The sequence below is a fragment of the Cynocephalus volans genome, chromosome 12, assembly GCF_027409185.1.
Source record: "Cynocephalus volans isolate mCynVol1 chromosome 12, mCynVol1.pri, whole genome shotgun sequence".
Classification (NCBI taxonomy): Eukaryota; Metazoa; Chordata; class Mammalia; order Dermoptera; family Cynocephalidae; genus Cynocephalus; species Cynocephalus volans.
Genome location: NC_084471.1, coordinates 8,904,550 through 8,917,379, shown reverse-complemented (window position 1 = coordinate 8,917,379; position 12,830 = coordinate 8,904,550). Strand labels below are relative to the sequence as shown.

The window sequence follows — 12,830 nt, the reverse complement described above, 5'->3', positions numbered from 1 at the left end:
CAGACAGTACTTTCTTAAAAAGGAAGAGCTTTGAATTTAGTGAGATATATTTAGCTAGCAAATGAGCCAGGCATTGGGGGCAAGTGGAGGACAGGCCTCTGTGAAAATGGTTTAGACCAGAGGTTCCCAAACTTTCTGGCACTCTGTATTTCATTTTCATGGTGCCCCTAGGCCAAAAAAAATACCTAAGAGTTCTGTTTATTATGTAGTTAGTTTTGAACATCTTAGTAGGTATTTATGTTTTAACAGCTTACGATCCATTTGAAAAACTCATACATGAAATTGAAAGAAAAAATATTTTTTATTCTTAATAACCATGATTACTTACTAATGGAATGTGTGTGCCTACTGAGCACTGTACACCTTCTCAAGCTTTGGCATTAGATTGGACACCACCACCCACATTTTATGTTCCACAGTGATTTGCACACAATACTGCTTTTTATCACAACAACCTTCCAAAACTCGGCTTCACAAATATATTAATTACATCATCCAAAGGAAGGTAGTGTAATCTCCTGTTGAAACTGTTAACTACCTTGATCTAGTAGTTTATAGGGTGTCCAACTGATGTTGTGCATTGCTGTTTCTCTCAAAAATCTAAAATATCCCATGCCTCCCCTGAGTGCTCGTTTTGGTGCTTCGGAGTACACTGGCATACAATTTGAGAACTGTAGGGTTAGACCAGTATTGGGAGGATACAACCTGGAGTTGGGACTGGCCCAGGGGTACTGGGTGGCTCTCAGGATGTAAACAGTTCTGGGCTCCTTCCATAGCCTCTCTCACATCAGGCAGTTAGCAGTTGAGTGATAGGGGAGGGGCTCCTAGGCCCCAGCCTGAGAGAATTCTAGTGTCTATAAAATTTAGGAAATTAAAAAATTTTTTTAGGAAAATTATAGGGCTATAATTTAGCCAAGGAATTAAAAGAGCAACAAAAGTTATTTTCTTAATTTCCCTTACAGAAGCCATACTGTGGATGATTGTATCCCAGGATTTATATTTCTAATTAGTTCAAACCACTAAACTCAAGCCCCAACCCTGCTCTCCTCCCCGAGATTTGTTATAACTAAAGTTTTTCCTTTCTTTTTAAGAATTAAGCTTAAAAGGAATTTTAACTTAATGATTTCCTAAATGGCCTCTGTAGGTTTCTCTTGCCATATGACCTGACCAGGCTTTATTTCTGCTTCTATTTGTGACACTTGGGCCTTTCTGAGTCACCAGTTTGTCCTCAGTTTCCCCTGGAGCAACCACCATCCTCCCTTGCTGATCAGGCATGTGGAGTAGGCTGTTCTTGGAAGAGAGTTGGGGCCAACTGTTAAAAGGTCTGGGATTCAAGAGGCTGTGGAATTGCGCCCCACCCACCTCCACCCAGCCTCCATCACTGCTCAGCTTCTTGGCTGTGGCTTGGCTGTGGCTCTCCACAGCTGCAGTTCCCAGCCCAGATGCAGCGAGTACTATGTGGAGGGCAGACAGAAGGTCATGGGCCTCCTCTGCATTTGCTCTCTGCTATCCTTTTCTCCAAGCTGGTTAGCAAAGACCGTTAGTGCCACTGTCCCCATCCTATGGTTGCTGTGAGAATAACCATGTTGTCTGCAGAGGAGTTTGGCCAGGTTGTTTCTCTTGGATTCAAGCAGCTGTCCCCAGGGTCCCCTGGAGAGAGACAGTCTTGTCTGTCTGTGTCTTTGAGTGGTGCTTTGGCAGTGCTATTTCTGACCCTTGCATTCAAGTCTACTAAATCTGTTACATTAGCTGATGGCTACTGAGAGCCCAGTAAAGGTCAGAACTATCAGACTGAACCAGACTATAACACAGATACCCTCATTGTGGAGGCAAGGGCTAAAGTGTGAAGGTTGAGGTCCCCTCCTCTGAGCTCCCTGAGCTCTCAGTGTCTTGTGCCTCTCCCTCCCTCCTGTCCTTCTCTGCTCAGCTTCTTACTCAGCTTGGCCTGTACCAAGTAGTTTTATGGGTTGGAAATCATGGGTTTCAGAGGAAAGATATTTTCACTCAAAAAGTGACAGAACTTCAGAAAACATGATAGACAGCATTGTCCCTGCAGTTCTTATCACTGAGGCCCTGGAATGATGTTATCCTGGCAGGAGGAGGAGGGACCCAAACACTGGGGCACTGGATCTTTGAATTGCCCAGCAAAGAGGCTTTTATAGGCCCCCATTTGGTCTTTTCTCACAGGCTACTGTTCATGTCAGGGGTGGCGTGGGGGTTTCTGTAGGGAACTGCCCTTTCAGGGCCAGCTCTGTGGGAAGGGCATCTCCTGCACACATGCACACAGACACACATTCCTGCATGGGTCCTGGGCAATCCTCCCAACTGCCCCTTTGCTCCTGGTATGTCTGATGTGATACTGACTACTGGCTGATACTCAAAGGTAAAAGAGATGAAAAATTAGTCAAAGCACAATATAGTGTTGCCTAAAAATACTCTAAAAGATATATAATTGGAATGACAGATGTGGAAAGTGTCCTAGGTTCAAGGGGGCTGTGTGGCTTGGGTGCAGCAGCACTCATAGGGCTGAGGTGAAGTGCAGCCAGGGGGCCTCAGAGACCCCTCTTTGGAAAGCCACCCCTCATCCTATCCTGCAGGTTGAATGCCAGCAAGGTGAGAACTTGATTCCAATAAGGTTAGGCAGACCCAACAGGACAGGATGCAGCGGGAACCTGTGTGCCTTGTGGCCACTCCCTGCCCTCCTGCTGGGATCTGGGCCTGATTACCAAGATTGACAGACTCCACTGGAGCCACCTGCCCTAGTTTTCAGTGGTGGGCTTTACTTTCAGGTACTTGTGAGGGTCTTAGCCCTCCACTTCTATCCTTTCTCCAGTATCCCCCAGTGGCTAGTGTCAGCATTCTGCCACCTTCGCATCACCCCTGGTCCTTGTCCTTCCACAGAGCTACTTCCTCAGTCGAGCTCAGAGCCTGTGCTGCCCTGAGCGTAGTGCTGTCCCTGACTCCTTGCGCTGGCTCTGCCACCCTCTGGGCCAGAAGTTTTTCATGGAGCGGAGCTGGTCAGTGAAGTCGGCTGCCAAGGAGAGTCTGTACTGTGCCCAGAGGAACCCAGGTGAGAACACCTTTACAGCCATTCAGAATTGGAGAAAGCCATGAGAGCCACCAGTACTGCAGGGTTACTGTGCACCAGACATGTGGAGACCCAGGTTGTCTTGTTTAATCCTTTTTTTTTTTTTAACAGGCTCAGGGAGTTTAAGTAACTCGCCTAAGGGCACAAGCCTGGTCAGAGCCTGTTGGAGGCTAAGCTGGGTTCGGCTTTGCCCTCTGTGCTCTGCTGTCTCTGATATTCAAAGCCCATAGCATTTATATCATAATGCCACACATTAGTAAATTGTGATTAAGTACCAACTGTCTTCTTAGGCCTTGTTATGGGTACTTTGGAGACAGAGAAAGTGTGGGGCTTGCTGTTCCCTGGCCTCTGGGTCTACTAGTCCCATTGAGAAGGCAGACAGACATATATGGAGCAGTTAGGGAACAATAGGCGGCAGGCAGTTGTCAAGTGCTCAGAGTGGTGACAGGGACGGGACTCCAGGCATCGGAAGGAGATGCCAGCTTTTTGTCCCTGGCATTTGATAGTGATTAGAGTCGACTTGCCTGGCCTTGAGCGATAGAGGCTGGTCTGGGTTGACTCAGACTTTCAGAACTCAGTGGCTTTCTGCTTTCTACTGGGAGGAGAGCAAGGCATGTTCTGCAGGTAAAGGGGTATATGTCAGACTTGGGGTGGGGGGGGTCTGCTATCCTTTTTTTTTTTTTTTTTTTAGTTAAATAATAACTTTATGGCTCAATATAATTCTGTGCAACACCAAAAAATGAAGGATGAAAGCAAAAGCAAAATCCCTAGTCTTTCAACCCCACCCCCACTGACTACTTTGTCTACAACATAGACTTCCCACTGGCTTTGTCACCTCTTGCAGTTTTGATTCTAGGTCTCATTGCTCATATTGTCTTTATAAATGTCTGTCCTACTTCTCGTCCTTGTCAGATCGAGGCCCACCGGCTAGGAAAGGGGAGGAAAGGGGCTGCTGACGCCGTTATTTGGACCTGTCAGTAAGGGGATTTTTCAGTGACAGTTGTCACACACATTGCAAGGCCCTTGTCTAATCACCTCAGCCAGATCATTGCTGATCATGGGTTCCATGATGAAGCTCTGGAAATACAGAGCAGTAGGGTCTTCATTGTCATGAGTATGGCAGCATTTGCTGCCTTTCCTCCTTGGGTGACTGTTCTCCTGAGCCACAAAGAGAACAGACAGCCCCAAAGGCTTGGAGTAGCTGTCCACCTTTCCATTTTCTGTTTTCTGACAAGGCTTGTGGCCACCACTTTACAGCTTCCAACCTGGAAGTACCACTGAGCCAAGAGACACACACACACAGGAACTAATCCAGAACTGCACATAGTTTTGGGCTCTTCAGTCTGTTTAGCAGGGTAGTGCTGGGCAAAGGGAGATTTGATCCCCATTCATAGGGCATCGCTGTTTCATGGGTTCCTCTCCCATCCTCTGTTTTCTCTGTAAAGACAAAATGTGCTCATAAATAAGACCCATTTATTCCTCTTGCCTTTCTCTTCTTCAGCTGACCCTGTTGCCCAAGTCCACCAGGCCTTCTGTAAGAACTTGCTGGAGCGAGCTGTGGAGTCCTTGGTGAAACCTCAAGCCAAAAAGAAGACTGGAGACCAGGAAGAAGAGAGCTGGTAAAGTCCCCAGGCTGACCGCCCTGCCTCGGGGCCCTGTCTGTCCAGGCAGCTCAAGGGAGGCCTTAAGCCCTGCAGTCCTAGATGGAAACAAGCCCTAGTGTCAGGTCAGCCAGGAAATGGAATGATTCCTTTGTATTTATTTCTCAAAAATGAGAGCTCTTTGTAAGCTCTGGCCTTGCCTTTTTTCCTAAACTAAGTACTTTCTCTTTTTCCCCATCCTTCCATCAAGCAAAGTCAGTACTTGGAGCAAGTCAGAAATTTTATTAATTTGCTTTGCATTTTGGAGTTGGGGACAGTGGCCTGTGGAGAGGGGACAGGAATGGAATGTGGAGAGCTGAGCAGAAGGCAGACACTTCGGTCTGGATATCTTGGGGACCCCAGCCCCTCACTGAGTGTTCTGAGCAATCTTGAGCTCTTACTCAGTTATTGAGCACTGTCTGTTCTTCACTGAGGCAGACAGGTACCACAGTCACTCTCGTGCAAGGCCCAGGTTCTGACAACAGTGCATCTGAGCAGGAAGGCAGGGGGCGGTTCTGCCTGGGGGAAGTGAGAAAACTTCTGGGAGATGACATTGGAATTGGACCTTGTGGGGAGGAGTCAGGACAGGAAGGAAGGCCTGTAGAATGTGTGAATGGGGTGCCTGGGATGATGGGGGAGGAGGGGCCAGTAGTGGCTGGTGGGTCTTAGAGCAGGAGAGCTGAACAGCTAAGCCATGAGTGTGGTCTTCATGTACATTTTGATATACACAGGACCCTTTCTTTTCTTTCTAGTGAATTCTCCAGTGCTCTGAAGTACCTGAAATTACTTCATTCTTTTGTGGACTCTGTGGGGATCGTGACCCCACCATTCTCCAGCAGCTCTGTGCTCAAGTCAGCCCTTGGTAAGTAAGTGCAGGGCAGCTCCATAGTCTCCGGGATTACTTAATTCAGTCCTTCACAACTGTTTTGTCCCGGGGTCCATGGTTAGTTATGAGTGTCTGCTTAAGTATCTTCTCTGGAGTCTAGTATTCTGGGGTCAGGAAATAGTGGTTCTTATAGAAGTGGGAGAGTGAGTAAGTGAATGTCTTCCTCAGGCTCTGGCTGGGTGGGCCACGTCAGAACTCTTTCCAAATGCCCAGAAGAATATGCAACCAGCAGTGCAGGCACTGCAGGTTGTTGGTGACTCTACCTTTCAGATGCTCAGTGGCCCCTTGAGGCTGCTCTCAAGTCTTACATTCTCTGCCGAAGAGACATTTCATGTGGGTGTCTGTACCACCCTTCGGCTCCCCATTGCCTTGGGTATCATAGTGCAACCCACTGACTGGATTAACACCAGGACATTCTTTGCTTCTATCCCTAAACTGCCATCAGGGTGATAGCACATTAGCTGCCACCTCCCAGGCTTCTGAGGCCACTGGGAAAGATTGGGGTGCCAAGCTACCTTCTGGCTACTATCCGTAGGGAGGGAAGGATTCCAGAACAACAGCCATCGCATCATAACCACTGGCCTCATGGCCTCTCTTTATGTTAGAGTTTAGGAAAGCACATGCTCTTACACCTTTTATCTTGTATGACCATCACCACTGGCTTTGTGAGAGCACTAGCATAATTTTGCAGTAGAGAAAACAGAGGCTCAGGAAGGAAAAGACTTAAAATATTCTAACGTAAGACTGTTACTACAGATACTTTGAAGATACCATTCTTCATGGCTACTGAAAGTTTAGGTTGTGTCCAACTTTTTATTTAAAAATAACACTAGTCTTAGCTCAGTTGGTTAGAGCACAGCCTTATAACACCAAGGTCACAGGTTCAGATCCCTGTTCCAGCCAGCAGCCAAAAGAGAAAAAACACTACAGTGAACATCTTTGTTAGATTTTTTTTCTCTGTTTAAGCCCATTTTATTGTGATAGATTGCCAGACATGGGATCACTAGGTTAATAGGAATAAACTGTTGATACATATTGCTGAACACTTTCCAAAAGATTGTGCTGGTTAATACTCCCACCAGAATCATATGAGAGGGCAACCCAGAGGCCCCTGGCCCATCACCAGAAGGTACAGCTGCCACATACCATGTAGGAACAGGATACAGCCAGCCGCTGAGCGCCACAGATCTGGTTTCTGTGGGTGCTGGAGTGTGTTTGGTGCTGTTTCCCTGTAGGTCCAGATGTCATCTGTCGGTGGTGGACGTCCGCAATCACTATGGCCATCAGCTGGCTCCAGGGAGACGATGTGGCTGTGCGCTCTCATTTTACCGAAGTAGAGCGTGTCCCCAAGGCCCTGGAAGTGACCGAGTACGTAAGCCTCCAAGGCCACTCATCTGCTTCTCTTCAGGGGAATCTTGTTTGGGTTAGTGGGAGGGAGCAGGTCTGGGTGGCCATGTTGGGATGAAGGGTTGGGACTGCGTGACAGATGGGAGGCTAGAGAAGGGGAAGGAGGACACCACAGAGAACCCAAGCTGGGCCAGCACATCCCTCTTTGTGAGTGTGGTGCTCTGCACAGCATGACAGTCGTCCCAGTAGCTGTCAGTGCTGCTTCCTGGGCTTCACCCTGACAGCCTCCTTGGTGCCACAAGCTAAAAAGGAGACAGAGCAGTGTGGCTCCTGGCAGTGTACTGGTGGCTCACAGCCAACACAGGGAAGCCAGTGTTTCCCCTGAAGCTTGTGTGGGCTGGAGGATCCTGCTCCTGTATGCCAGCATTTTATACAGTTTCCTTTCAGCCACCAACCACCCCACCATTAGCCCTGTCAACCGTCTCCTATAACTAAAAGGGCCTTTAGTACAAGGCATAAACAGAGAGCTTTTGACATTCTTCTTTGGAGGCTCATGTCTGTGTCTTGAGGGCATTTGGCCCTTAGCGGTGGGCAGTCCTGCCTTGATGCATTGTTGAGTCTGGGTGTTCGTGAGAGAAATCATGAAGTGCTCCCAGTCAGAGAAGCCCTAGGAGGTCTCATCCTTACAGCCAAAGCTGTGACATTTCCTGTCGAGCAGATGCTTAGCCAGGAGCAAAGGAGGAAGCTGAGAAAAGTGTGTGTGAGCAGGTTTGAAGCCTTTGTTTCCTAAAGTAGGTCCTACACCCCAATTTCTTTTAAGTAGCCCTGACCAGTAAGCACCCACCCTGCGCCAGCCTTGAAATAGCACTCCACCCATATGTATGTGTGTCCCAGCCAGCTGACCTGAGCAAAGTGAGGCTCAGTAGGTAAGTTGGCTGAAGTCACCTCACCTCTAAGCAGCAGAGCTGCAGCAGCAGACAGCTAAGACGCCATAGCAGGCATCCTCCCCACAACCACCACCACCGGATGCAGTTACTCCTGGGTCCCTTTGCTCTTGAGCGACAATGACATTAGGGAACCCTCCCCCAACCACACCTCCCCAACCTCTCCACAGTCTGCTCTATGAAAAGAAGCTAAGTTTCTCCAGAGAGTTTAACATCAGACTTCTGGGAGAATGGTCCCTTAGAGAACACATAACAGGACAACCTCTTTATATCACCATAGGTAATAGCAAGCGGTATTGTGGCCACTTTATCAGTAAGGAAACCAAGGCACAGATCATTTCAGATCGTTTGAATGGCCATCTTAGGTGGCTTCCTTTTTTTAAAAAAAAAAAAAAAAAAGATGACTTGTAAGGGGATCTTAACCCTTGACTTGGTGTTTTCAGCCCCACGCTCTTCCAAGTGAGCCACGGGCCGGCCCTAAGTGGCTGCTTAACAGTAGTCCTGCAGTTGAGCCTAGGCCTCTGATCCCTTCCAGTGTTAAATGAAGGAAGTTCTGTAGTGTGGAGAGCCAGCCCTCACTTAGGGCTGGTGTTTCAGATCTGGAGCTGGCTACTGGAACCATTATGGCAACTTTGCAGCCAACAGACCTACGTATTGTTGTGTGGGGTATGCCAGTCACCAGCTTAAGCTCCTCAACTGTTACCCAAGTGACATGCACTGACCTACCTCTCACCTGCCTGTCTCCGTTGCAGGAGCCCCCTGGTGAAGTCTGTCTTCCACGCCTGCAGAGCCATGCATGCCTCACTCTCTGGAAAAGCAGATGGGCAGCAAAGTTCCTTTTGTCATTGCGAGAGGGCCAGTAGCCACCTATGGAGCAGCCTCAACGTCAGTGGGGCCACCTCTGACCCCGCCCTTAACCACGTGAGTAGGGGCTTAACTGGCCTCTCTGGTCTATAAGAACACTCCCTCTCCCCTTGAGCTTACCTAGCCTGTGGGGCTGTCCAAGAGACAAAAAAGCCAGGCTATCGGCCCCCTTTTCCAAAAATGTGGCCTGTTGGCCTAGGGGTATCCCCTTTTTGGTCCCTGGGGCAAGCATGTTTCCACCTACACCTTGGCTCTCTGAATCCCAGATCCTGCTGTCCTACAGCTCTCCATAAGCCCAGGTGAACTGTAGCAGGCCAGGGCTCTGCATTTGCTCCAGGCAACTTGCATGCTCCACAGTCCTCTGCAGGCCAGCCTTTGAATGGGCCCCTCCGCCCTCAGATACCCTCCTCCCAAGCCAACTGACTGCCTTGGGCGCCTCTGTGGCTGGCCTTATACCTCCTGGCGAGCAGCTGCGGTGCATTGTAGTTGCATTGCATGTTCTAGCAGTACCCATGCAATGTTTCCACAGTGCATCACAGAGGCCTGCCCGGCCCTCGAGAGACCTCCTACCGTGCCCTGACCCAAGGCCCCATAACTCGGGGAGGGGATCCTTGTGAGTGGGCACTGCTGCCACTGTTGGGTCCAAGGCACGACCATCCCAGGAGAAAGGGGAGGGTAGGAGTGCACGCAGCTGGAAACAAAGCACCATCAGCTCACCTGGAAAACTCCGGAAAGGGAGGGATGAGGAGAGTCCTTGAGGGTCAGACTCTGAGCCACTCACTGGGGTTTGGTCCCAGGTGGCCAGACTGGCACTTCAAGCTAGAGGCTTTCTGTGGGTCTGGGTGCTGGGGTGCACCCAGGACAGCATGCCAGCCCCACAGAGACAGGCAACGTGCAGAAAGGGCCTAAGTCCCCTGGGCTGCCAAGACTACAAGCAGGATGGGGAGCCACATCTCAGTTTTTCTGTTGGGCTTTCTGTTGGTCTTCCTTGATATTTGTCTTTATGAGAGAACCAAACACTGTCAGCTAAGTGTGAGGAATGAGAGAGAAGCTTGCAGCCATTCTTGGGGCTGGGATTCCTGGGTCTCAGTTGTGTGGCGGGAGAATGAGCCTAGAAGAGGGAGACCCCTGGAGCCTGGTAGCCCTCTGAGGCTGCTCCCATACCCAGAGGTGCTCCTCTAACGCTCACATTGTAGAAGTGCTAGGTTTTGTTTGAGGAGGGGGATCCTCATCCATGTCTCCTTGAAGCTGTCAGCAGCCAGAAAACAGCGCAGCCAAGGGGTAGGGCATCATGTGGGCACAGAGCAGGGTCCAGGGTGGGGTCTAGGGCAGCACAGTGACCTCCCTAGGCGCAGTGCCTTGGGGAAAAGGAAAGCCAGGGCTGGGTGAAATGGGTGGAGTCCATCTGAACCTGAGGGCTGCTTGTGGCCCATCTCAAAAAGGACTTGCTGTCTCCTCACTGCTCTGCATGGTGCTGATGGGCCATTGGGAATCAGGTGGGCAGCCCTGCCTCATAGGTAGCGTGCAGAGAGTACGTGTAGCCCATGCTTGTGTGGCATCATGCCCACATGCAGTGCAGTCCTCTATAATGCTCTTACAACAGCCTTGTGGTGCTGTTCCCATTTTATGGATGAGGAAAATGAGGCACAGAGAGATCTAAGTCATGTGCCAGGGTCATGTAGCTAATAAGTGGCAAACCAGGATAAATCCAGGTCAGTCAGTTTAACATTCAGGCATGAAACCATTCTGAGGTTCTGCCTTCTTGGACACTTCCTCCCCCTCCTTCTGCTACCTCCCCAATCTCCAGGCTGTGCTGCCACTTCAGGCTATTTGATTCCTCTGGAGGAGGAAGGCCTTGGCACCTTCTCTGTATCTCAGCCTCCAGGTCAGCCATGGGGGCCCTGTGAGGTGGGAGAACCTGTGCCTTCAGACTCACAGGGTTTTGTTCCTTCCACTGCCCCTGCCATCACCCATGCTGTGTCCCCTACACAAGCTGCTGTCAGTCTCTGAGCCTCAGCTTTCTCACCTGCAGAATGGGGAGAACAAATCTCCCACCTCCCACCATCATGGAAAGGGTTAGTTCTCCCCTCAGCTGTTCTCTCACTCTCTGTGGAGAGTTTTCCAGGCTTGGGCTCGCCACTTCCTCTCAGAGCTGCTGAGTGTTGGGCTGGGGGAGATCCTGGTAGGTACTGGGATCCCTGACTCAGGGATAGGCCAGTTACCTTTCCCCTCCTTCGTGGCTCACCCCACAGGTGGTCCAGCTGCTCACCTGTGACCTGCTACTCTCATTGCGGACAGTGCTCTGGCAAAAGCAGGCAGCTGCCAGCCAAGCCCTAGGTGAGACCTACCATGCGTCAGGCACGGAGTTGGCTGGCTTCCAGCGGGACCTGGGCAGTCTGCGCAGGCTGGCGCACAGCTTCCGCCCAGCCTACCGCAAGGTGAGGCCTGGCTGACTGGTGGGGGAGGGCAGATTGGGGTCTGTAGGGCCTGAGCCCCAGAACCCAGCACAGGTACCAGTGTGTAATTATGGAGTTGGCCCCCTGAAGTCAGCCAGGTGACCTGTCAAGCACCTGCTCAGGCCTGACACTGGGCTGGGTGCCACACATTCCTTTGTTGAGCACATGTTGGCTGAGTACCTGCTGCGTGCCTGGCCCTGGAGCACAGCAGTGAGCAGGTCTCACTCTGCCCTTGAACAGAGGCCAGCATAGAACCATACCTCACCAGCCAAATGCTGTGGTGGAAAGGCTCTGAGGGGAGTGGGAGCAAGTGGGGCACTCCATGCTGACTTTCATAACTGGTCGTCACAGTGACAGAGTCTCCCTAGAACTGCGTTTAAAGGGAAGTTCACTTTAATCCTTTTTCTGAGCCACTGGGGCTTTGGTTCTATCACAGACCTTCCCTACCAAACATCCCCTTGGCGATGGCCACAGGACCTGAGATAAGTCTCTGAGGACAGTTGTATAAGTGGGACTCATGTCATTTCCTTGTTTGTTTTATTTTTATTGCTAATTAAAATAACATACTCGACATATTTTTACCTGGATTATGTTCTAAAAATTTGAGTGAGGAGACCCAGAAGTGTCAGTGAGGGGCAAAGGGTTGTGTTTGGAAGGGACAAAAAGAAGATCTCAGAGCGAGGCTGCTGTCATAGAAACTGGTGTTCAGCCCCCATGCCCATCACTCTAAGATGCTGTGGGACCCTCACAGGGTCATGCTGTGGCCACTGGTGCAGTGAGCCAAGACAGACACACCAGACAAAATATAGTCATCAAAGAACCACCCGTTACTGTGGAAAAGAGGAAGTGTGCCCCAAGGTTTGGGGCACTGCTTTTGCCCCCCAGAACCCACTCTGGCCGGCCCTCTGGTCTGCTGATGGCATGGCTGGTATCAAAGGCCTCTTCAAATATCATTTCCATCCTGCCTGTCCCCTTCTGAGAACCCTTCTGTGGCTTCCCATTGCCTACCGGGGCTAGAGTCCAACCAGAAGCACAGAAGACGCTCCCCAAAGACTGAGATGGCAAGGCATAAAGGAGCTGGAGATATAAGAAATTAGAGACCTAGGCCTTGCCCTCCACCCCGCAGTGACTCATATTTACCTGAGCTGCAGGGCTTTCCCCTGAAAATGTCTAGCTCTGTTCCTTTCTGAAGAAGCAGTTGGAAACAGGACACTGAACCTCTCTGGTGCCAGCCCAGCTGTCCCTCCTCACCCTCTATCCCTGCCTCACCTGTTCTTTTGTCAAGCTGGAGGCAGCCTCCAGGGACTTGAGGCTACACCAGCCTGCTTGTCCTCCAACCCCAGAGGGTACATCACCAGTGGAGGAAAGCAGGCCCTTTGCCTCTTGCTCTTGCCCTCTGCCAGCTGGCCTATGCTTTGTTCCCCTATCCTGCTGCTCATCCAGGTTTCTGGCTTGGCTCAGGGTCAGAGTGGGGGACAACAGAGGTTGCTTTCAAGGGATGAGCAAGGTAGACTGGTATGGCAGATGAGATGGCTCAGGAAGCAACCACTGAGGCACAGACAGGCAAGGACCCTCGGTTCGACTCTGTGTTGCCCTGCCTTTTCC

At 50.4% G+C, this 12,830-nt stretch overlaps 1 protein-coding gene across 2 annotated transcripts in view; it reads left to right on the top strand.

The window, feature by feature from the left end:
• The window catches only part of SREBF2 (sterol regulatory element binding transcription factor 2), a 56,239-nt gene that overhangs the window by 41,029 nt on the left and 2,380 nt on the right, over nucleotides 1-12,830 (top strand). For both annotated transcript variants that reach the window (XM_063075016.1, XM_063075015.1), the window contains exons 12-17: nucleotides 2,902-3,070; nucleotides 4,590-4,707; nucleotides 5,481-5,590; nucleotides 6,850-6,982; nucleotides 8,658-8,826; nucleotides 11,022-11,207. In XM_063075016.1, coding sequence (XP_062931086.1) covers nucleotides 2,902-3,070; nucleotides 4,590-4,707; nucleotides 5,481-5,590; nucleotides 6,850-6,982; nucleotides 8,658-8,826; nucleotides 11,022-11,207 — 885 coding nt within the window. The remainder of the gene's footprint in view (nucleotides 1-2,901; nucleotides 3,071-4,589; nucleotides 4,708-5,480; nucleotides 5,591-6,849; nucleotides 6,983-8,657; nucleotides 8,827-11,021; nucleotides 11,208-12,830) is intronic.